We start from the raw sequence: 25,886 nt of genomic DNA on the forward strand, positions 1-25,886 counted from the left end.
AAACATTAAGTGATATACCTTAACTAAGAAGTGTGCTACAATACATTGGCTGAAGGGAAAGTTAACAAAAACACTGAGCTACTTCAGCATGTATTGTAATTTGCTGGAGTATAATAAAATTTAATGTTTCAAAGGCTTTAGCCAAAATACAAAGATGACCGCCGCAAAAAGTCATTTGTTTCAGTTGTTCAGGCAATAAATCATGTTAGTTTAGTGAAGTATTACTGAAACGTTCTATAGTATAGTACAGTACATACAATGAACTTACATTTTTGAACAGGTGTTCTGCAAGCTCTCTGACGTGCTTTATCATTTTTGGTGGATTACCTTCTTCAGCTTTAATTCTTTCCACTTCAAAAGCTACCAACTTTAAAAAAAAAAATCAATGTTTAAAAATCAACTTAAAATAACTTTGCTAATACACAAAATACATAATATTCATCTTAAACTGAAAGGTGCACAGAAAATTGGACACTGAAAAATCTCCTATGCTTCTGGGCAACAGTGCACCATTTCCTAGGTGAATTATCAGGGATATTCACTTTGCTAAAGGCATAGGGCAAATCACAGCTCCAGAGACTTGATAGAGCTTAAATCCACTCTGGTGCCATAAACCTGTGTTCCTGTAATGCAGCATGCTGTGTTTATGAACCTACAGTACTACCACATAAAAGTAATCTTACCTCTATTAATTCAAGTTTAAACAGCACAGTAAGTTTGTTTTTTACTGTTATTTACTGTGTCTGGTCTTTTAAGACAAGAATTTAAAAAACACAGTTCTAGCTGTGGCAATATTGACGATTCCACTCTACTTTTTACAAGAGAAGATGTTTGCCTCAGTTTCCTTTGCCAAGTGTGTATTCATTAACATTTCTCAAAAAATATTACTTCTGCAAGATTATTTCTAAAAATATAACTAAATTATTCAAAATAATTCTGTACTAGCAGACGTTATCAGTACGCAGAGTTCCAAATGTGACCACAAAAGCAATGTTAGGCCCCAACCCTATGACTTACACACATGCTTGAATTTAGGTAAGTGAGTTGTCCCAGAAACTTCATTTGTGTAAAGTTATGAACGTGTATAATCATTACAAGATCAGGGCTTAAAAGATCATATGTTGCTAGATAATTTATAAAATATGTTTGTAGTAATATTTATTTCATGCAGTAAGATTCAGAATTTTCAATTACCATTTTTCTACATATAAAAGCATCTTATCTATATATTAACTGTCTTTTTAATATAACATATATCAGACAGAACACAATTTTTACCTCATCAAAGAGATCACAGGATCTGTAGGGAGGACCTCTCTCGGACACAAAACCAGCAAATGCCATTCCATTGAGAACTTTGGTAAGTAAGTCATTCTCAATCAAACCTCGCTGGCCCAAAAAGGCTGCCTGCAGTGAACGTAAAGAGGAAATGATCACTGTATAATTGAAAAGTTATGGAAACAGAAAATTAAATCAACTCCAGCGATATTAATAGTTTAAACCTTCTGCTTATAATAAGTACAAAGTGTTTTAAGAGACAATAGGTGTAAACTATCTTTGTTAACTAAAATAAAAGTTATTGGAACTGGAACATTCTCTCTCACACAAATACATGCATGTATACGCACAAACACACTTTTAAAAAGCATTCATAAATCTGTTTTCTCTGAACAATAAAACTCCTAGGCAGGAAAATACAAAATAATTCTAGTACATATTAAGTTGATTCTTTTAATGATAGGTAACAATTTCTTGAAATCCATTAGTTACTTCCAAAATTGTATTCTGTTTTTAGCATTAAATATTGACATGCAATCTTTGCTACTCATTTCATCTTAGACAAATCTGTTTGTAAATGCAACAGTAAACGGGCCTGTTAAACTGTACTGTACAGTACCACCTCAGTAATGTCAGAATGAAATGATTTTATATCATATCCTATATAAAAAAACTTTTGTATGTCAGACATACAATTAAATTCCAAGACTGTATATTGAAGCTGGTTCAGAAAGCAAGTATATGAGACTTATATGAATTCAAATCATATGTGAAATGATCATTAAATACAGACAACCTTTTTTCTCTTTTACCTTGTGGAAATGTATTACTGGTTCAGCATGAATTCTTATCAGCTGAAGGCATGACCTGTATCCTTGGAAAAGTTGTGCAAACAATCTAAGGAAGATTGCTCGCACTTCTTTATCCTGTAAATGACGGATCAAATATGGTGTAAATAACTTTTCTTTGATAACTTTTCCTCCCCCCAAGAATAAAACTTTGTCACAAACATTTACAAGACAGAATAATCAGTTGTCTCACACTATATCCAAACACTGCAGCAGTAGATTGACTACATAAATGTGTGTTAGTTAGCTAGTTAGTTAGCCATTTAGTTTGAGCATTATGCTCATCACTACCACTTCAGATTACTACATTTTTCCTCAGCTAAGACCAAACTCTCAGTACAATCACTCTTCTTGAAGCCAACTTGCAGGTTGCTCAGGGACTTCAATTTTTACAATAAGTCTCAAATGAACTTTAAAATATCACCTTTGATTTGAAAAATACAAGCACAAATGAATTCCAGGCCACAGTGAATCAAATTATTAAACTGACATCAAGATTTAATCTTTTAATAGAATGTTTTGGAAGCAGACCTTTGTGTTTCACTAAAGATTCTATAAAGAACAACTTTTATTTTTAGACATCTGTCCTGAATTTCATTAAGAATGTGTTCAGTATTGTTCTCTCTACTTAAATTTAGGATTCAATAAGAGTTGCCCTTATTGGCAGATATACTATGTTGTTTCAGGGCCAGACTACCCACGATAGTTAGCACCAAGTAGTTTATAGTAACTTGTACAAAATATAGAAGCCATATATACACAAGTGTCCAACACAAAATATTATTGGTCTGTTTCTCTTATATTAGACAAAAATTATTCAGGATTTAGTGCATCAATACTGTAATATGCACTATCCCAATTTAAGACTACACTGGTGAAAATCTTGACTTCAATAAAGTCAGTGGGAATTTTGCCTTTGACATGAATGGAGCCAGGATTTCACCCTGACTTCAGGGATGAAAAATAAATCTTTTAAGGTGAAGAAAGAAAGAAACAAACAGAAAGACAGGAAAAAATACTACAACATTTAAGTGAAGTTATGCTATTTTTATCTTTACTAAAGATTTAGATTTTGTCTTAGATAGCAAAACGTACTTCTCCCCCCACATTTATGTTCACCAGAGCCCAAAGGAACATTAAGCAGCTAGAATTCTCTTTATTGGGTGTAAATATACCATGTATATGTGCAAACATAAAATATACTCCTAGTTTCCTTTTTCTATTATAAAACTGATCAGTCCCCTCTCCATTTCTAATATTATCAAACCATTGCTAGTAGCTGCTAAATAACCTAAGGCATCACTTTTCCTTTCAGACACAGAATTACTTCAGCTAAAGGAGTTGGACTGACAATGTTTTCCAAATGAAATGATCTTTTATTCACTGTTCTAATGGGGTTTTAGTCTTGCAATAAAGTAATGGCTTCCTAAGATGGTGGTATCAAATTTGATAAGTGAATGCTAGTATATTCGTTTCCAGGTTTGCAACTTTTTCAGTCTGTCACTGGAAGCTTGCATTCTGGAGCACTCTCAATCTCTTACTTCTCTCTTCTCTATATTTAGTTCTCATTCACATCCAACTGCATTGATTCTTGCTCTTCTTTCCTTGTTTTTCTCTGTGTTAACTATTAGTAAGGAAATCTCAGTGATACATAGTAATTTATGGCTTGACATTCTCTCTCTCTGGTTTTACACAGTCTCCAGCTTAAGCTTCCAAACCTGTGGTGAGGAGTCTATGGGGCTACACAGTGTCCTCTCATGAACACGCCTCCCACCACCACCTTATAGTCTGTGGAATTTCAGATTTCACTAAAAAAAATTCTAGCCTACAGAGTAACTACATAACTGACAACTAGCCGTTTTTTGTGGGTTTAACAAATTTCAAGTGGGGGGAAAATACTCTTTACCTCCTAAGCCTATATTTAAATAGCTCAGTTCAATAATAGTAATAATAATATCTGGGCAACACTGATGTACAGTTCCACCGTCTGCCTGTGAGATAAGCACATATTTTTAGCCTGATCCTTTAAATGGGAAAACTAGGGCACACAGACAGGTTAATCGATTTGTCCAAGGTCTTACAGGAAGCCTGTAGATGAGCCAGAAAGAGAACCAATCTCCTCTGACTCTCAGCAGTGGGCTTTAGCAACCAGGCCAATCATTCCCTACTTTTTCTTTTTTGTAAATCATATCTTTTTCATGATCTTTTAATATTTCTAAACTTCAGACACTTATTAAGACAAACTTTAACATCTATAAGCAATGATCAAATTCTCTGCTAAACTGTAAAATGGTGCAGCTCTACTGTAGTCAATGAAACTGCACCAATTTATATCTGGAAAGAATATAGCCCAGTAGATCATTTCTCCTTTAACAGACTGAACTAATAGAAAATAAGAAATCTGTAGATTCCTTTCTAACTTCTACTTCATATCAATTCTGTTTAAGAGAAGGAAGTGAATACTTATAGTATTTCCTTGCTAAAAAACATGCTCCTCCTCATACATACTGTAGAAGAATAGGGAGAAGTAACTACAGAAATCTAGCTTCTTAAAAAAAGCTTATTCTAAAAACTTAATATTTTTCTATTTGTTACAAAGTTAGAAATAATACATCTTACCAGCATTTTTGAGTGTGATAAAGCTGTTCGTGGAGGAGGAAATGCATAATCTGCCGTTTCCAAATCAGGGTGTAAAACCTACAACATTTTTTTTAATTAATAACATTTTTAAGTGATCTTCTTAAAATGTGAGTACAAATTAATTTAATATTTTTCCTTATTTTTTTTGTTAATGCTCAGTGTACTGTAAACAGTTTAAAATGATACACACAAATAAATCCTAAATACTATACAAAGATAAGGAATTAAAATGTCCTTTTTCAATTGATGGAATACAGGAGGTGTTTGCAGTAGATTTTAGGAGGTGTTGAAAGCCAGGGTTGTCACCTTAAATGTCATAAGCAGCATTGTTAAAGTTCATGCCATCACTATTATTTCTTTCTGGTTTTGATTTGCAATTCCGATACTGTAGAGACTTATAATTGCACAACGTAAATATCTGTGGGATGAAATATTTGAAAAAATTCTAAACTCTGAAAGGAATTTTTTGAAGAACAATGTAGCGAGGAAAATGTTTTTTGCTTATCTTGCTTTTTTAACTGTAAATCCTGATTTTGCTGTTCCTTTCTGCACAGCATTCTATTTCATAGAGATCAACAGGAATTTTATATAAACAACATATGCTGGTAGGGCCAGAACAGAACTGAATGTACAATCATTTAAATTACGTTTGCACTGCTATATCTAGAAAATGGATTACATTTTCTGAGAGATTTGTCAGGTGTTTAGTCAATAGACACACACACACACTTTCTCTCTTTCTGTAACTCCATCCAATTTCCTTTCATTTGTTCTCCTTTCTTCTTAGGGTTAAAACTTTTGCCTGAACCACAAAGCAAAGCATGCACATGAAATGACCATGGTCCAGTGTGGTCAACCCCACAAAAGAGAAGAGAAAGGAAAGATGGAAGGAAGGAAGAAAGAAAAGTTAAACGACCCAACCATTATAAAAGCTTTGTTGGGAAATCAGTCACCGTATAAGGTTGGCCCCATTGGTCAGACCAGAAATGTTTGACACAGAAATAAACATTTTTCAGTATTTGACAGTGCTAGCAAAAATTGCTTTGATAACAGGAAACTTGTGGTGATTCCTCAATGTGGAATGATAATCAAGCATAAAAAATATTTTCAGCAAGACTGCAACTCGTGAGCTCTTCTTTTCCAATTCTTTTGCCAGGCTTCAAGGTAATTTAAAATTAAAATGGATTCTTGGAATTGTGCAATCAACTGAAAAAGCCACCAATGTAAATCATAATAAAGCAGCTAAATTTTCAATAATAATTACTAAAGCAAAATATTAAGATTGAAATGTATTTTCAAATGCACTATTAGGGAAAAAAAGGTCACCCTCCACTTTCCAGATGTTAAGAAGTCACATGCTATAAATGAATGAAATCTTAGGATATGTGATCAGTGGAATTAGTTACCAATAAAGACAGATAGTCCTGTTAAGAAGAGTTTTGTTAACAGAGTACTGTGTGCAATTTTAGGCATAGAAAGGCAAAAGGCATTTTGATTCTAGAAAGAACACAGAGAAGGGCAACAAGGCTCATTTAAGGCCTGATGTCAACAGCAGAGCTCCCTTTGATTTCAGAAGCGTAGGATTAGGTATTTAGAGACAAGAAATAAAGAGATCCTTATGAGGAAAGGCTTAATGAACTGAACATGGTGGGTTCAACTTAGCCCTGGCATAAGCTTCACTGGCTTCAACAGAGTTGAACCCAATTACACAAAGGTAGATTTGTAAGTCTGAGAAGGTGTTTAAGAGAAAAATATTTAAACATCCGATACCATAACTGGTTATACCTACATACAACAAAATTTGTATGCCAGAGTAGACTGAGGGACCTCTAGGGCCCAGTGTAATCTCCATTTTTAAAATGCTAAGTATTTATGGCATTCATATACAATGCATTTAGGAATTAATTCATCTTGCTTTTAAATCTTCATTAGTCATTTTCAAAATGTTTCAAAATATTCAATAATTTTATTTCTTCTTTCCACATTTTTAAAAAAGCTGGACAAGCTGATCAGGAAATGAGACGTACTAGAGAAAGAGCTGTTTGAGTTTGATGTAGCAGTGGTTCTGGGAGCTGAGATAGATGAATACATTCAGGAATTTTAATTGTGCCTCCATCCAGGTCTGCTATAATTACATCCAACTGAAAAAGAAAAACAAATACTTTATATATAGTATGTTCTGTGGTGAACATAGTTAAAACACCAAACAGATTATGTTTCAGATTTTATATATGACTTAACCTAAAATGAGTTAAGAAAATATTACTTCACATTTTCATAGTGCCATTAATGAAGGAATTTGGGCACTAATCATATTAATGAATCTAGACGCAAAACACCTAAGTGAATCAGAGAGAGAGAGAGAGAGAGAGAGAGATTTAAGGCCAAACTTTCAAGAGTGGCCTTAAGTTCTGGGTGCCTCAGTTTTTGGGTCTTCCACTTGAGATAGTTTATGTCTGATTTTTAGAAATGCTGAGCAACCTCAACTCCAAAACTGGAGGCCTCCAAAAATCAAAGTATACCCTGGAAAAAGTTGGTCTAATTGATTTGCTCAAGGTCAGAAAAGAAGTCTGAAGAAAAGTTGGAAATATATCCCTGTCTTGACTTCACATCCTGCATCTTAATTTCAAAATCATCCTTGTGAGTCTTTCCCTCCCCCCCTCTATTTCCCTCTGACAACCTGTTTTAGTATTTGTAGAAGAACTGACAAGTTCAATTCCTTGGTGTGTGGGGTTTTATTTTTGTTTGTTTTTGTCCATTACTGATTGTCCAGCTTTTCTACTGGTACTTTGTATGGATATGAATAGGTTAAACTAACAATGCTTGAAACACAAAAATTCTCTACACAAATATTACATATGACATTATAACTGTCCACATTCTTGTTAGGCATACTTACAAGCTCATGAATGTCAGCACAAAAGACAGAATGTACACCAATAATGAAAGGCGTTGGTGAACTGAGAACTTCTAGCAGCTGTGCAGGGAGAATTGGAATATAGGGATAACTATGAAGAGAATTAACAAAGTTAATGCTTTTTGTCTGCCCCATTACATGAAGTCTTTCTTCACCTTCCTGCCACTTATTACGCTATACTTTCATAATTTGTCAATTAAGATTCTGGGGCATTCAGTACATCCATTATAAATTACCACACTCAAAATTATGAGGACATTCTGGCATGAAAATATAAAGAAGCTCATCAAAACTCCAGAGATTATCACAAGGAGCTTGTAATTCCTTTATAAAAATCTATCACAATTAGATAAACTATCTATTTTGGATATGCACATAAACTAAGAAGATAAAAAAAGAATATTCAAATTAATCTGTCTATCTAGGTTCTTTTATGATGCCCATTAATGTGGTACATGTGCACAAAGATTATTATTGCATTAGAGACATTAGACTGTTATGGAGTGCACAGTAAGTTTTAAAAATATACTATGTTTGAAGTAAAGCATGCAGTACAATACATAGTGCTAATTACTGCTTTTGTATAGTGTCCTTAATAATGAAATTCCCAAATGTAGAGATTTGTGATGCCGACACTGTTTACTTAGGACTAAGCTAAGAACACTGTACTCATGTTACTTGTGCCCTGAGTCACATTTAAACATGAATCTAAATTAAAAAAACATTGTAACATCACTAACACCTTGGTCTCCTTAAAGGTTGATTTTCACATGGGAAATTTCACAAGTATTTCAGCATTAAGGAACAATATTTCAAAATTCACTTTCAATCTGTTATAAAGTTTTTCTATTGTATAATAAAATACAAACCTGTCTGAAATATTTTGAACAAATACAAGAACTGTGCACACTCAAAGTTAGAAGCATCTTTTGCAGAAACTTGGGTTAGAATTACAATTTGTGCAACTAACAATATATCTACACTGCAACTGCAGGTGTATCTGCAGCTCATGTAGGCATATCTGCACTACCTTCAACCTACCTACCATACCTAAAAATAGCAGTGAAGAGACAGTGGCACAGACACCGGAGTTGGCTAGTAATGCGAGTACATACCAACGGTCCCCCATGGGCTTGTACAGTCTGTGCTGAAGCCTGCGTTGCTGCATCTTCGTTGCTATTTTTGGCCACATTAGGTAGATTAAAGCTAGCACAGGTATGCCTACCCAATCTGTGATGGCACCTCTGACTGTTGCCCTAAGAGGCTGATGCACTAGCTTTTCACCCTGAAAACTCAGTTCAAATGTGGCTTTCTTCACAAAGAATTAATTCGTTGATTGCAGTGTAGTCCATAGTGGACATTTGTCCACGTTACAAAACTATTGCACAAACTGACACAAGAATCAGTTTCTGTTCACAGATCATTACTGCATTAGAAAAAGAGATTTACAAATAGATAGTATTTCTGGCCAGGAGTCTACACTGTATTTTTATTAAATGACACCCAATTTACACTGAAATGGATTAAATGAGATTCTGATCGATGAAGTATACAAACTGTAAGACCAAATGTCCAATTCAATGGCACAACTCCCATGAGTAAGGATAACTTGAATAAATAAAGGTTTTCAATATCAAGTCCAAAGCATCAAAGTTGTCTAACAAAACTCACCTATATTTCAGAGGAAACATTAAAGACTCCAGTGCTCTACAGGCATCACTGAGCCTCTGAAAACTTGCAGAGTGAAAGAGAACCTTATTTTCTGTAAGGACTGCACAGAACAAGCTCAGTACATTTTGGATTCCTTTAAAAAAAAAGAAAAAAGAAAAAAAAAAGAAAGAAAGAAGAGTGTTTTACAAAGTATGAACCCATTACCAAAACAGAACAAAGAATGAAAATGAAAAATTATTAAGAATTCTTGGAGTCACTGGAGGAAAATTTGTAATAAGTATGCATAATGCTTTACCCTGTGATTTTTCTGCCTTTTCTTTGACTGTCAGTTTTGTTTTCTATTTTCCAAGTTTGTATAACACACACTCAATATTTTTCAGTAGTTAAAATATTTTTATTACATCTCCTTTTCTATCCCATTTCTAAAGATTTTCTCTTCTAAAAACAAATCCAAACAGTGCTTAACAATGACTTCAAATGGTAGTATGCAAAGGTAAACATGTATCTAGAGCCCATTATTGGGGGTTGAGCCAGGCTTTATTTCTGAGCCTTTATGTAATAACTCTGTGCGTCAAGCTTTCTGCTGACCATGGACAAAGAGCTCACGAGGTTTGTCTAGCAAACACATTCATACTTTTATCTGTAAAGGTGTTTTCTGGGAGTCAGTAGGTTAAACAAAAGCCAGTAAGTACTATGCACTATACATGTGATTGGAAGGAGGAGTTAAAGAGGAGATGACTGTCTAAACAAGCCCTGCAAGATTGAGAGCAAGACACATGAATCTAATTAAACTGGTTTTGGTAAGATGATATAATGGATAACCTGTTGCCTAGCTTACAAAGTAATGCACTTTTAAAGAAGACCAAAAATGCATTTTCTTCATAGCAAAAAGAGTCCCATACTTTTTAATAGACATATCTTTGAGAGATAATAGAAATAATGAAATTTCTGGAGAAATGCTAGAATACATAATTTCCTGAGGACACAGACCGTGTTGTCACCAAGAGGGCATGCTTTACCTTACATAACTTTCCTAATAAAGATGGGAGGTTGTCTGAGGCAATTTTCTGTAGTGACCTTCTAATACAGTATAGTTTTGCCTAACTCATTTTTATGTAATGCTTCTTTAATCAGTTTATATTTTCTGTACTGACTTTAAAAATTTGTTTCTCTTTAAAATAACTGGGACTATTAGCTTGTTACTTTGGGGTTAAGCACTATTGGAGTGTCTTGGAGAAAAAGAACTTCATTCTGACTTCTAAGAAGCTGAGTCAAGAGTAACATAATGGCTTGTTACAAACTCCACTCCCATAGTGCCAACAAGGGACTGGCATAAGCCACTATAGACATGGAGAGATCCAAGCAATGAAAGGGTGGTAAGCTTTGTTACAAATATGAATACAGAATAGTTTATTTTAAAACGTGGGTGAGACCCTCCAATTGTTTGTATCTAATGAGCACTGCACTGTCACTTTTATATTCTGAAGAGTTGGATCTAGTACTCTTTTTCCATCTGCCTCTTGGAAGTTAATCTATCCTCCCACCCACTGACAGATAGAAGAAAAGATTAGAAAGATGACTGGGTTGGCTGGTATTTCATATTGTTCTAGTTGAAGAAATAATAAGTGATGAATCTATAAGTCTTATTTGTATGGTATACAACTCTCCAAAGAGCTCCAAAAAGCATAAACTATTCTGCATTCAAAATACGGTTTTCTTTAAGTCGGCAAAATATTTTAATGACAATCTATACCACTGTAAAATAATAAGAACCCATTTGTTAATGATGCAGCACCTTTAGCAGACCTTGAAATCAGTATACCTCACAAAACATCTGAATAAGCTACTAAACCCATGTCTCTTCTCAGGTGGCTCTACATATGTAAATCAAAGTTTGGACACAATGCTTCAGAGAAAGCAAGTACTGACTAATATTTACACACTTCTAAAACTGCTTATAGGCTCAGGACTGAGTGAAATATTACTGCAAATATATCTGTGGTTGCATTTACCAGCACAATCACTAGCAGGGTCTCGGCCATGGCTTTATGATATGTTAAACATGAAAGGTTCTATAGAAAAATCAAGTATTTTCATCTACCTAAAACAACTTCTAGCAAATGCCACCTTTTAGGAACAAACCTAAAGTGGATGGTAACAAGCTGACCTGAAACTTCATAAACAATTTTATTACAATGAAGGTTAGAAATATATATTTTAGATTGCGTCACCATATTCTTGTAAGAATCTGAATAGCAGCTGCCTGTAAGTATATCTGACTCACAAACCATCCTATAAGAGCTTGTGTAGTTCTGCTAACTATGTTATAACAAAAGAAAAGGCTACTACGCTCAACATCTTCTAGAAGGAAGGCAACTCCTATAAAACCTAGAGGAAGGACAGGAACATCCGTAATCATTAGAAAGTTTTGGTGTTTCAAAATTTTCTCAATGCTTATCAACATCTGAAAAGATTCATTAAAAAGGTAATTTTCCCTCTCCCATCTCCATGTCACAATATTTGCCTTCTCACATAAGAGACACCACAATAGATCAAAGATTTTTCTGATATTATTGACTATAGCTGTCTGTGCTTTATAAATAGAGGTTTTTGGTTGTTTTTTTTTAAACAAAGTACTCTGCTGAAATCAAACTGTGGGAGATAAAAAGTTCTATTTTTTTCCAGTTATGTAACACAAGGGGATGCAGTGGATTATGGTGAATGTAAAACTCTAAAAAGTATCTTAATTCAAATACTTTGGATACTCAGTAAGCTATTATCTGGGATCAATTTTTTTTGGAAATCATTCTAAGTACATGTTCACAATCACATATCAAAGTAATACAGAGTTTTAAAAAGTACAAGGATATTTAAGCTACTGTTGACATAAACATTAATAAGCAACAAAATTTGCTGTCAAATAAATTACAGGTTGTTCCATTTAACTGATAAAGAATTGCCATGTCTCAATATAAATAGTATATGTCTTTCAATATTTAGACAATGTATCCATGCATCTTATTTTAATATATAATAAACTATTTATTAACTGGGTTATTTTGGAAGATTTCAATTCTGAAGCAAGTTCTACTGTTGCTTTAGGAAGTTGCATGAGTGATTAAAAGAACCAATGTTCAGGCCATCTTAACAACCAGATAAATATTTTTACAGATTACTTGTCCAGAACCAACATTTATAAAAGAAATTTATAAAACAAATAATGTTCTGAAACATTTGTATTTGTCTGTCAAACTATTTCTAGCCCTGGCAGGTCATTCTTATTACAAATTTGTTTCACCCTTTTCCCTTCCTACCTACAAACAACCATTATGCCACAACTCAAAGAAAAAGATCATGGTTCCAATTTAAAATGTATCTATTGTATATACACACCCACAGATACATATTTTTACATATATACCCACCCTCCCATCCACATGTTGTACGTATACACAAACTGCAAAAAAACCTGGGTGTTTTAACTCCACTTGTGCCACATACCCTATTTGTAGAAGGAGGGCCCAAGCATAATCTTTTCTGGCCCAGTGCAAACTTGTAACACAGGCCCCCTCCCACACACACCACAATCCCTCATTCCATACATATAACCTCATGAACCAGGAAAAAAGTTTGAATTCTGAAATTACTGTTACATATTCTACATTTCTGAAAAATGCCCCCTTTGCTATTTTTTTTTAACATAACGCCCAGCCTGAGAGTCCTACAAGTTTACTGAGTATTTTGTAACTTTTTGGTCATTATGAAGGTATTATATCCGGTTGAGGTCTTGATTTTTTTATTCTAATGGACAAATGTGACTGTAAACATTTTATAATTAGGCCAATTAACTTTAAAGCCTTATTTTTCTGGTCTTTTTCATTGCAAAATTATGAATTAGAGCCCCGAAGTCAATTTCTCTTGCAAGTTCACACTCAATAAACAAGATAGCTAGGTGGCTTAACCACTCTTGCCCCATTGTAGAATGCCTGTAGGTTTTGATGAATGGTAGCTTGCTGAAATTCTTCAGCTTCTGCCACAGTCATTGGGAGTGTGCAAAAAATCCATAGGGCTATGCACACTTCACTGAAAATTAGTTGCAGTTGTTTTTTGTAAATCTCATTTAATAAGATAAGTGGGAGTAGTTCAGATTCTTTTCCAAAAGTAGACATGAAGATTTTTTTCAGGTGCAACATTTCACAAGGAAAATTCTCAGAAAGATCTGTAGGATACTTGTGAAGCAGACATTTAGAAGCGTCTTTCAGTTCCCCAGGTTCCAGTGTCACATATTTTAGGACTGAACGGAACGTCAAACAAATGTCAAACTATAAGTCCTAGTTTAACTTCACAAGCGCACACTCTCTATTCTAGAGAAGGGCCTGGGCTGGCCAGCAGGCCCAGCAACTCACTGTTCAGAATGTTGCTTGAGACTGCTCTAACACTGCTTCTGATTGGCTCCAGCAAATCTCACAAGATCTGGACAATAGATACAGGGAAATAAGTTTCTATAAATCTCCTGAGGCTAAATTGTAGATCATGGCAATGGGGGCTGCAGCCTGGGCCAGGCCCTGGTAAAGCGTACCCTTCTCCTCCCGCCCCCCTATGTGGGGGCCCTGTGTAGAAGTCTGAACACAAAAGCAGATGCACAAGGGAGCACAACAACTGCATGTGAAACTCCAGATTTTTTTTTTAATTGGTCCTACCCAATACTTTATGTAATTTGAATGCTGTATTCCAACCATCTGACAGACACAGCAGCAGCTTGAGCCTCTAGTTCTAGTAACTGCCTAGAAAGCAGTCATTAATATGCTAGAAATCAAGTGGGGGGGGGGGGAATGGGGGGAGGGAGAACAACATAGCAGTGAGAACAAAGTAGCTGCACAGTAAAGTATTACACAGTGTGCTAGGACAAACACCATACTGGTATACTATTTTACAGCTGAGAATCACAGCTTGCCAACATATAGCATTCAACCTGTTTCTGATGGTTTCTGGTATTAGATTAGAAATGCCTTTTTTTTTTTTTTTTTTTTTTTTTTTTTTTTAAATACTGGGCCCAAGGCTGACTACAGGAAGTTTTGGACTTAGGGTCAGTGTGTTCTTCATTCCTTGAATGTTTTTCTGTTAGAGACTCTTAGCTCTTAAGAATCTCACTTCATGTACAGTGCTGGAAACTAAATGGACTATAACTCTATGCTAAAGTTTAGATGAGAGAGCACTTTTCTACCTGTTGAAATTTGATCTTTGATGCAAACAAAAATGTTCCATAACTTTTTCATTTGCAAAAAACCCCCCTTCTGAAACAAATGGTAGAATAAGTGGTTAGGCATTTGAAGTCAGCTACACTGAGTCTGGAGTTCATCAATTCTGTCTTCATAACTAGGTGTTATCATAGAAAACAATACTTACTTTTTAAAAGGCCACATACAGTAGGATAAGATGGAAAAAAAGTATGAACAAGTTTAATTATTTATTTGCAACACTGTAAATTAAAAGAGTGGGCAAAATCTCTCAAGAGCTTCAAACTATATTGTTTTTTTTAATAACTAACAAGCATATGTTTAAACAACGAGAGTTCTGTGGCACTTTAAAGACTAACAAATTTAATATTTGTAGACATGAGCTTTCGAGAGACTTCAGCTCTCTTCTTCAGATGCAGTAATACAGAAAATAGGTAACACAGAGGCATCTTGTAGATATCAAAGTGCATTGAGAACAATGGAGGAGGTGAAGTCCGGTACTTAAGACCTAATGACGACCATTGAGTAGGAGGTGAGAATGGGTGAGCAAAGTAATTTACCTTCGGTAGTGAGATAGCCACTCCAAGTCTCTGTTTAAACCCAGTTTGAATGTGTCAAGTTTGCAGATCATTTCTAACTCAGCAGTCTCTCTTTGAAGTCTGTTTTTGGAGTTTTTTTGGAGAAGTACAGCAACTTTCAGGTCAGAGACAGAATGCCCTGGGGAATTAAAGTGTTCTCCCACTGGTTTATGGATGTTGTTATTTTTTATGTCTGATTTGTGTCCATTTATCCTTGTGCGTAGTGACAGTCCAGTTTGGCCAATGTACATGGCAGAGGGGCATTGCTAGCACATGATGGCATATATAACATTAGTGGATATGCAGGTGAATGAGCCCCTTATGGTGTGATTGATGTGGTTAGGACCAATGATGATGTCATTAGAGACGATGTGTGGGCAGAGTTGACAACGGGGTTTGTTGCAGGGATAGGTTCCTGGGTAGGATTTTTTGTAGGGTGTATGGTTGCTGATGAATATTTGCATCAGGTTGGGGGGCTGTCTGTAAGCCAGGATGGGCTGAGTTAGAAATGATCTGCAAACTTGACACATTCAAACTGGGTTTAAACAGACTTGGAGTGGCTATCTCACTACCGAAGGTAAATTACTTTGCTCACCCATTCTCACCTCCTACTCAATGGTCATCATTAGGTCTTAAGTACCGGACTCCACCTCCCCCATTGTTCTCAATGCACTTCGATATCTATAAGATGCCTCTGTGTTACCTATTTTCTGTATTACTGCATCTGAAGAAGAGAGCTGAAGTCTCTCGAAAGCTCATGTCTACAAATATTAAATTTGTTAGTCTTTAAAGTGCCACAGAACTCTCGTTGTTTTTGCTGTATACAGACTAACACGGCTACCCCTCTGGAACTAAGCATATGTTTGATACACACACAATGGAATCTGAATGTTGTGGTCCGTGTGTAAATACATACCATGTATATAAAAAGCACACATTTATATTAGTACATATATAACTGCGATATGTATATGTGTGTATTGCACTATGTAATATCTGACAACTGACTCTTTACACTCACTCATAAATTCAACTTTGATCTGGAATTTTCCATGCTTGGTCTCTTCCAATTAAATTTTTTGTATTTTTAAAATCATTCAGCCATTTTTTTGAGGTCTGAGCACATGAACATCAAACCATCACCACCACTTCTCTTTGGAAAAGCAAACCTAGCCACATTTTTTTGACCAGGCTACAGCAATAACAAATGAATTAAGTTTGAAATTTGGCTCATAAACAGAGTTAAACAAGGTGTCTTTTGTGCTTTATTAAAATTGGAAAAAAAGACTGAAAAATACCTTAAATTGTAAAGTATGCATTCTATGCTACACCGGAAGAAGGACATGAGACACTGGATTAGGTTTAATTAGGCCCCAACTTTATTATTAACTGTCTGGAGCTACCTGGTAGATAAAAATGTACAGTGCAGGTAACTCCAAGATCATTTCAGTATCTACCCAGGGGGGCTTCCTCACCCTCTTTCCATCCTGGTCCTCAAACAACCCACTGCTGAGACCACAGCTGGAACCCCCCCACCCCCTGACTTGCAAATTAGGTTGAAGGTGGATTATAAAGGAGAGGCTCTCTGCTCCTCCTTTAAATCCTTTACCTAACCATTTATATGATCACTGTATCACTTCCACATGGAGTACCTGTACTGGACATCTGCCCCATGCTTACATAATGAGTTGCGACATCATAGCCTAATTCCCATTTCATGCTCGCCCCAACTAAGCCCCCACCTCTGAATCCTCTGTGTGGAAGGCAACCTTCTCCCCCATTCTGCCTTGGTCAGTCTAGCCGTAAGGGAAAAATTCCTTCCCAGCCCCCTAAGAAAGGAGCAGCTAACACAGTGCTCCTGGTATTTTGCCACTTTCAAGGGTGGGTTCTGCTCTGCTTGGTCCAGGAGAAAGAGGGCATCTCCTCCCAGTTTGCACTCTCCTCTTTCCAGTCACCTGGGGGATATGAGTCAACATTCCCACACTGACATTCTCTGCATCTGCAGCAACATCCATGCCTTTATGCCCTTAAAGTGGTATACCTCTTTCCCTGGAAAGCCAGACAACCTCCCCGCTTAAGGTGTGGTACGGACATAATCAGTGCATACCTTTCAAAAGCTGGTTCAAAGCATTTCTCAGGTCTTTGGCTTTGCACTCCATAATAAGACCTTCAGAGATTGGGAAATTTGGAATATATGCCTAGGAACAGGTTCTTCAAACAATACCCAGGCTGAGGGGAAAGTCTCCAGGCATCTCTTGGACCTTCCATTTTTTGGTTAGTGATAGGGTCCTGAAGCTATCTTATGTCCCAGTTAAGAAACTGGTCCCCAGTCTAAGCCCGACTTCCTAAAAGGAATGTGGTAGGTTTAATAAATCTGCATCAGTAATCTTTTCTCTTCGCTTCAATACAGACTGATTTTGGAACTTGTGTGGTTCTGCTGTGAGATCTTCAAATTGCATTATTTTATTTATTTGTTAAACACCCTATATACATACACACACAAACCAAGATTTTAAAATTCGGTGTCTCAAGTTAGATTTCTAAGTCCTTGTATAGACACCTCAAAATGCAGCCTGATTTTCAGAAGAGATGAACAATAGCAGTTTAGTGCAAAATTTTACGTTTTCACGTACACACTGCAGTATATCTTTACAGTATTTTTTTAAGGATATCACAGGTTCAGTATTACGTATTTGAAATCAATCCATATCTAGTACAATAGTTCTAACCATAAGATATGTTTACTTGCTTTTCTTCTTTTCTTAAATCATTTGACTAATCAGACAAACAACCAAAAAGTCATTTCAAGCCCTGAGAGATAGTATTGCAAACTCCAGAATAACAATCTTTGAGGAGTCCTTGTACTATAAGGCATAACCATATTTGTTTGTAACCTTGAACTGTTTACTGACTTCAGACTTCAAGGTACATCTGATGTTAAACTGTCAGGGCACAAACGGACAACATGAAAAAAACGAAGTTGATTTTTTACAGATTACTCTTGTAACAGTCCACAGGCAGACATACATCCTGTTGAACCTTATATGTATGCTGGAAAATTTTGAACAAGGCTTCCTGACCTTTGCTGTTTTCAAGTATTTAAGAATTTGTAATACGTACTAAAATATCTGACATCCTACCCTAACAAATGTATTAATCTGTCTGCTTCCTGTTGTTCTACAATACCAATTTAAGCACTGCATGTGTGCACACATTGAGTTTGTCAAATTGTTAACTGTATTTCATGGTGCAATCTTTCATGAGACTAAAATACTACTGCTAACTTTTAAAAAACTTTTTATAGTTAAAGTTTTAAACATAAGATTTGGAAATTTACTTAGCTCAACAGACTCAAACCAATAAGCTGCAACAGGTTTCTGTTTCTTAGAATACTGGTCAATAAGAAAACTTAGTAGAAGCTATCACCCACAATTTGGCATAACTAATGCAGCAATGACTGGAAAGCTTCTCTAAAGAACACTGGAGGTTAGCACTGTTTGTTACAAAGGTGGCATGATTTATACAGTGCAAAATCTTAAAGCGATTCGGAAACAAAAAGAGTTGAGAAAAACAGAAAGCCTTTCATTTTTATTTTTAGATGCTACAGACCATAACTACAGAGGCACTTTGCTGAAGTACTGCTAATGAGAAGATAGACATGCTTGACTAACAAATAAAAGGCAACAACTTTATTCAACACCAACTCTCAAACAGGTAAGCCTTCCCAAATCTCATTTATTTCCCCCATCTATCATCTTAAGATATGGTTCTCATCAACTCTAGGCACTTTTATAATAAAATCCAATTAAACTCTATCACCCAATCCAATATCAGTTCACACATGCAAAATTACCAAGCTCCTTCAGAGGTCAATTTATTTGGGCTTTGCCAGAATAAAGAGTAGATGAGCAAACTTTAAAGTCCAGAGGCTTCAACTAAGATGATCCTGACCAGTCAAACAAAACACATCTCAGGAATCAAATGTCCCTGATGATTTCAATTGCTGGGATAAAGCACAGAGAAGCAATATCCAAGATATATAGAAGCTAAACCAAAAGGGGCTTTATAGATGGAAGTCAAAACTTGAACTGTACCTAGAAACTAACATAAAGCCAGTTTAGTCTCTGGAGCACAAGTGTAATGCATTTCCCACAAGAAGCGCCATACAGTAAATGAGGCATTGCCTTTTGAACTAACTGAAGTTTCCGAGAGAGACCTTCAAGCATGAGCTCAACTGGCATGGATTACAGGATTCCAATATAGAAGTGACAAAAAGCATGCATCAGCAGCTGAGCGTCCATCCAATAGGACATCAGGTTGTGAACCTGAATAACCAAAAGGGGCAAAATACCTTTATTTGAAGGGACAAATATCACCTCTATTTCCTATAGTTCTTTCCTCATAACCTATAAGCATTACTTACATATATTTTATCCAGGTTGAGCTCCAGGTAGGAAGTTCTCACCCAAATTCAATGTTGTCTAGTGAAGTGTTTCTCAATGACCGGTACATGGACCGGCACTGATCCCTGAGCTCTCCCTGACACAGTATAGGAAGCCGGTCCCTGGTATCAAAAAGATTGAGAAACACTGGTCTAGTTACTAGGAATCAGAATCAACTATCATATATATCGCACAATTACAGAGAGAGAGAGAGAGACAGAGATAGCTCTGTAATCTTCATGCTGATGCCACTGCAACCCCAGTGGTTCCACACTAACATCTTCATAAACCAGTAGAAAAGGAGATGTGAAAGAACTGAACTCATCAGTTCTGCTATATAAAAGCACCTTTGCAAGCACACCACCAATTGCCCAGCTATACTAAACTACTTGTAGCCTCATACAGAAAAGAATAAACACTCAGGTGCATCTGTCAAAGTCCACAGGGAATATCAACACAACATTTTGGCCAGGCTACAGCAAGTACAGCTAAAGACAACCAATAATAAAATAATTAGAGAAATTGGTCTTCAGCCATTGCCTGAAAGAGATCAATCAGACGAGTACAATCTCCATGCCATATGCAAACATAAAACCAGGGATCAAGGTGTAACTGAGAGGGAGTGACTGAATACACCTGTGTTCACAACCCTACACGCTACTGTAACAATCTTTGTACAGGTATGCCTTGTGAGATATTGAATTGCTGGTCAGTATTGTCATGGTGAAATTCATGTAGCAACATTATACATACAGTTATGAAATTCCCCTGTATAATGTCATAGCCTACGTTCAAAACCCACATAGCCCAGCCCAGGCAGAAATCATCAAACAGGTCTGTCTTGAACAATGGAATATATGCTTGTCTTAATTTGCATTTAAGCAGTAAACAAAGTCTTCAAGCAGAAATGGGAAGGAAGGGAAAACAAAGGATGCTCACACAGTTGAAGCTGCCCCCCCCCCCCCGCTTCAAAAACTAAAGGAAAAAAAGATAAAGTGTTGGCATTCTGGCTTGTTGGTCTGCATTACATGATGCTGCAGCCATTGGCTTCTGATCTCTGACCATGCCTGACCAACAGACCTGTACCTTCCTCATCCTCCCATCTGGCCAGTGAGGGATAGGAGTCTACCAAAGTGCAAATCTAAGATTTGACATCTACAAGTACGTAACCTTTAGTCAACCAAAAAGTCCATCAATGCTAAAACTAAACCAAAAAGACCACCAGCTAATCTTTTCAATTCCCTGTCAACTTCCTGAAGCTGAATAAAACCACAAGAGTCACAAGAACCTTCCTACATAGGATCAGTGTTTTGTTTTCTTTTCAAATTTTTATCAGTTGATGGACAAACCTGTATTTAAACATTCTTTTTAAAAAAAAAAAGATTAGAAGATGGCTGGCAGAGAGAGAGAGAGAGAGAGTGAGTGTGTGTGTGTGTATGTGTAAAACTCACAGATTCTGAAAACAATGGTTATGGAATAGTTCATAAAATACATAAAACGACCCTAGGTTAAACAATCAACTGTCTTAGAATTCACACATGCATATATTTTTGGGGCTAGGAGTTATATCTTTAAGCCTAAGTAATCATGCATTTACGCTTCAATTATCATTTGAATATTAAATGTAACAAGGTGTGTCATCTTGAATTGTATCAGAATGTTTTAAGTAACTCCATATTGGGAGTAAGAGACTGGTTATTACCTAACTACTGATAATTTGGGCATGCTGCCTGTGACACAATGCACCCTATATGCACCCTTATGGTGTGATGGTGTATCATTCATGTTCACCCTTATAGTGTAACTGTGTATTGTTTAATGCAAAGTGTGTCATGTAAGCTGTTTTTGAAATGCTCATGACATACTGAACATTATTGTTATGATAGTGTGCTTCTTGCATTGTCACATGCATGGTTATGAAGTTCTGCCATGTAATATTCCCAAATACGTGTCTCGCATTGTTGGAGCAGATCCAGGCAAACACTGATTTCAGAGTGAGAGTTCACACCTCGCTGAGGCATGCATACAGGAACAAGAGACTGGCCTAAGCATCTGATAAGGTGATGCTCATTTGACTCAAGTGGAGGAAACCATGCTGGACATTGCTGATCACCTGACCCCAGAGGGTGATGAGGAAACATGTTAAAGTCAGAGATGTTTTGGTCTCAAGAGCTTTCCCTTGTAATCCATCTACAAAGCAATATCAAGCAACTGAAAAAATGACCACAGGGGGAGGAGCCTAGTTGGAGGCTGATCAACCAGCCTGTGGTAAGATAACATCAAAGACTGCAATGCTACTGAAGTGTTAAGTCTAGTTTAGAATGCAATTTACCTTTTTATTTCTTCCTGATCAAATCTGACATATTATTGTGGCTTATAAACATTTAAAATCTTTCTGTACTTAATAAACTTATTTGTTTATCTAAAGCACTACATGTGGTTTGAGTATGTGTACAGACTTTGTTTAAAGTGACAGAGCTAGTGCATATCATTTTCTTTGGTAAACTGACTAACCAATGAGCTTGCAGAGTCCAGTGGGCAGCACTGAACTCTGTAAGACAGCAGTTCCTAGGGTTGCATCTGGGACTGAGGATATTGGCTGGGTGTCGTTCTATCGCAGAATTCCACTAGTGGTTGGCCAAAGGCAATCACTCATTAAGGTAGGAACTGTTTGCTTGCAGGAGACTGAGAGTGAGCTGACCCAGAAGTGGGTGGTTCACGCAGTGGGACAAGTGCAAGACGGGTTCCAGAAGTGAGAGACTGGGGTGACAGTGATATACCAGTCCAGAATGCAGAAGGGAATGTCACACTCCCTTAATTAACATTGGACCTGTAATTTCAACATTAGCCTCAACCTGGAAGTAATTTGACCCTCACTGTATCAGCTATTTGGCTAGAATATAAATAAATCTATTGGCACTGAGTTTGATAGTGCCCTGTTATTTTTGGAGCTGACAGTTAGCCAAGACTACTGCCATCCCAAAGCATTATACAGAGCTTATAAGGAATTGCTGGTCTTTTTGATATAGTTTTAATCACCTGGTAATTAGACTAATTTGAAGTTTGATATTAACCTAGTATATTGTAGTATGATTTGTTTCTATGTATTTTATGATTTTACTTACCTTACTGTACTTTAATTAAACTAATAAAATATTGTGACCTCAGAGCAACAATGTGCCAGATGGCAAAGGGCTCCTTTGTATGTAAGAATAAAACTCAGTTGGCTTGCCCAACACAAAACACTCACACACTGTTGTCATGATATTTATTTAAAAGGTGTCATGTAATATATCATTTGAAAAACTAGTAATACACTGGTCATTAATATCACTGTGAAATGTTTGTAACAACACTGTACATGAAATTATGGATATTCCCTGATATTATGTTTTGGAGATTGTAAACAGATAAAAGAAACAAAACAGGTTTTTTTCCAGACAAAGGGGCAGGCAAACACATCTGGCTCAGTGGCAAACTGAGCAAGGTGTAACCAGAGATACTACTATTCATTTGCATCCGCGATTACAGGGAAATAATTTGCATGATAAAGTCACAGGAGACTCCAAAATCAACATGTCTCAGCTTCTTGGGGGGCACACCAAGCAGAGTCAAACGGAGCTCATAGGAGGACTTCCTGACTTTTAAATCAAAGAAACTATGGGGATATAGGGAACTGCTCAAAGACTTTGGGGCATCCATCTCAAGTGATCAAAGAAACCAGCATTTTGATGCTGTAAGAGAGGATCCTGGCTGCAATAGCCAGACACACTGGAGAAGTTGTTGTAAGTAGGGAAACCATCTTGAACAAGAACTATAGCTGATTAAGTTTAATTTTAGTCTTCGGCCAGGTTTACACTCAAAAGCTAAGTTGATCCAACTATATTGCTCAAAGGTGTGAAAAAACCACACTGCTGAGCAAGATAGTTAAGCCGGCGTAACCCCTGGTGTAGAGTGATAGGTTGAGGGAAGAATTATTCCATTGACCTAGCAACCGCCTCTTGGGAAGGTAGATTAACTACATTGATGGGAGAACCCTTCCTGTTGCTGTAGTGAGTGCCTACACTGAAGTGCTCCAATGATGCAGCTGCAACACTGTAGCTGTGCTGCTGTAGCATTCCAAGAGAAGACAAGCCTTAGAAGCGTGTTTTACTTTATTTGTTTGTAATAATTTTTTCTCTATTTCTGCTAATTGGTGTCACTTAACCTACATGCTTTTGTTAATGAACTTATCTTATTTTTACTACAAATTAACTCAGTGCTGTATCTGAAGGGAAGGGTGTGTTTACTTCAATTATGTTAATAAGCTGTAGTGTGTTTTGACTCTAAAAGAGAAGTGAACTTAATAATTTATGTGAATGCTCAATATGAGGGATGGACACTGCAGGGGGAAATGCAGGACTGGGAGGATGTTGGGGTCACTTTTCAAGGAGTAATCAAGGCTGGTGGAAGCCATGGTGGTGTTATGGTGCTGTGAGCACACTAGTGTCAAAGCTCTGAACCAAGGCCCCACAATACAGATATACCCAGGGTTGCTGGGCGGGCAGTCACACAACCCCTTACTGGTTGGGGTGGAACCCCAAAGCATCACAAATATATAAAATAGAAACTGTCTGTAGTTTGGATATTTCTTCCCAGATGTCAGGGTTCCAGACCTGAGAAGCCCCAAGGTATGTATCAGGTGCAACTCTGTGACCCTCCTACTGGTAATCCACAGAACATCCCTAGAGTCGTCCCATACCTGGTGCCTGAACAGAAATGTTTTGTTTTTGAGGGATAGTTGACTAGTGTGTTGATTATTTTTTTCAATAAGGAATGTGGGTTCCAGAACCTGAGGGTCTGATACCAGTCAGTTAACCAGACTGACCATTTCCCCATAATAAGTCTATATTCCTCAGAGGGAGGAAGGGAATCTTTATTAAAACATTTCTACATTTTTGGAAACTTTGAGTTCCCTCTGTCAAAAAATGCCATTTTGAGCAATGCAAAATTACTGGTTTTGGCAAATATTTTGTCCTACAGTGTCAAAACTTCAGGAAAAATGGACAAATGCTATAAAAATTATTTATGACAAGTTTAACCAGCCAAAACGTTTCTTTATTCATTCTCCTAGCAAATCAAAAATATTAATTTGATGTGAAGGAGGAATCGTAAGGGACTGCTGACCTGTTCATGCAACTCAAAAATAGACACTGCAGTGTGCCAGCACTTCAAAATACTTTCAGACTGTTTGGCACGTATGAATTAGACAACTATTCACAAGACAACAACTGATATTTATAACTTCAGAAATGTTCTTTTAAGAACCTTTCAACCACTACAATTCTTTTTTACAAAAGTAATCATTATTATTTGAAAATAGCACTCAGTGACTCAGGAGATTGACAAGAGCACAGGAAACATTAACCTGTCTAGGTCATATATTCAAATCAAGACTGGGTCACTAGTGATATGAAGTAACTGGTTTGTGACCTGCTGGAAATTAGTTTTGTGGACTCGGTCTGGCTCCTAGTACAAAAGTGTCCACATCACAAAAACTAATAGCGCAGCTGGCATTCTTGTTAGCATTCTCAGCAGATGGGCAAAGAAATGAATGGGCATAGAGACTGCACAACCTATTGATAGCCTCTTCCAGATCAGAGCTAAGGCACGATGGCAGAACAGTGGGAGGAAACTGGTACAACATCTGCTTGTGCTGAACTTAATACATGCATAAATAAAAACTACAGGTCTCCAGAGGCCAGATTTTTAAAGGTTTTAGGTGCCTAAAGATGTAGACAGGAGTTAGGTGCCTATAGCCAAACCAAAATGAATGCACCCAATCTCACCTGATATTGGAAGCTACATAGCACTGTGCCTGGCCAGTACTTCTGGGAAGCAATGACACTGAAAAGGACTTGTGTATCATGGTGGATAATCAACTCAACAGTTCTTCTCAGTGAAACATGTCCTTCAAGATAGTAAATGCTATCTCTGGATGTATAAACAGGGAATATTGAATAGGAGTAGGGAGATTTTCATACTTGGCACTAGTGAACCACTATTAGAATAACTGAGTCCAGTTCTAGTGTCCACAATTCAAAAAGGATGTTGATAAGTTGCAGAGGTTTCAGAGAAAAGCTACAGGAATGGTTAAACAATTTTTAAAAATGTCTAATAGAGAAAGTCTTAAGGAGCTCAATCTGTTTAGTTTAATAATGAGAAGGTTAAGGGATAACTTGATCATAGTCTATAAGTATCCACAGAGGGAACAGTAATTTGATAACTGAGGCCTT

General features: G+C 36.6%; 1 protein-coding gene across 7 annotated transcripts in view; it reads right to left on the reverse strand.

The window, feature by feature from the left end:
- Positions 1–25,886, reverse strand: part of SBF2 (SET binding factor 2) — a 547,042-nt gene that overhangs the window by 228,988 nt on the left and 292,168 nt on the right. For all 7 annotated transcript variants that reach the window (XR_010918455.1, XM_067540773.1, XM_067540774.1 and 4 more), the window contains 7 exons: positions 9,355–9,487; positions 7,666–7,774; positions 6,794–6,907; positions 4,746–4,823; positions 2,091–2,204; positions 1,279–1,407; positions 269–367 (listed from right to left, as the gene is read on the reverse strand). Coding sequence is in view for 6 of the 7 variants with exons in the window: in XM_067540773.1 (XP_067396874.1) it covers positions 269–367; positions 1,279–1,407; positions 2,091–2,204; positions 4,746–4,823; positions 6,794–6,907; positions 7,666–7,774; positions 9,355–9,487 (776 nt within the window). In the remaining variant the exon portion in view is untranslated. The remainder of the gene's footprint in view (positions 1–268; positions 368–1,278; positions 1,408–2,090; positions 2,205–4,745; positions 4,824–6,793; positions 6,908–7,665; positions 7,775–9,354; positions 9,488–25,886) is intronic.

Source organism: Emydura macquarii, unplaced genomic scaffold (assembly GCF_026122565.2).
Source record: "Emydura macquarii macquarii isolate MOO-44397 ecotype Brisbane River unplaced genomic scaffold, CSIRO-AGI_Emac_v2 contig_587, whole genome shotgun sequence".
Taxonomy (NCBI): Eukaryota; Metazoa; Chordata; order Testudines; family Chelidae; genus Emydura; species Emydura macquarii.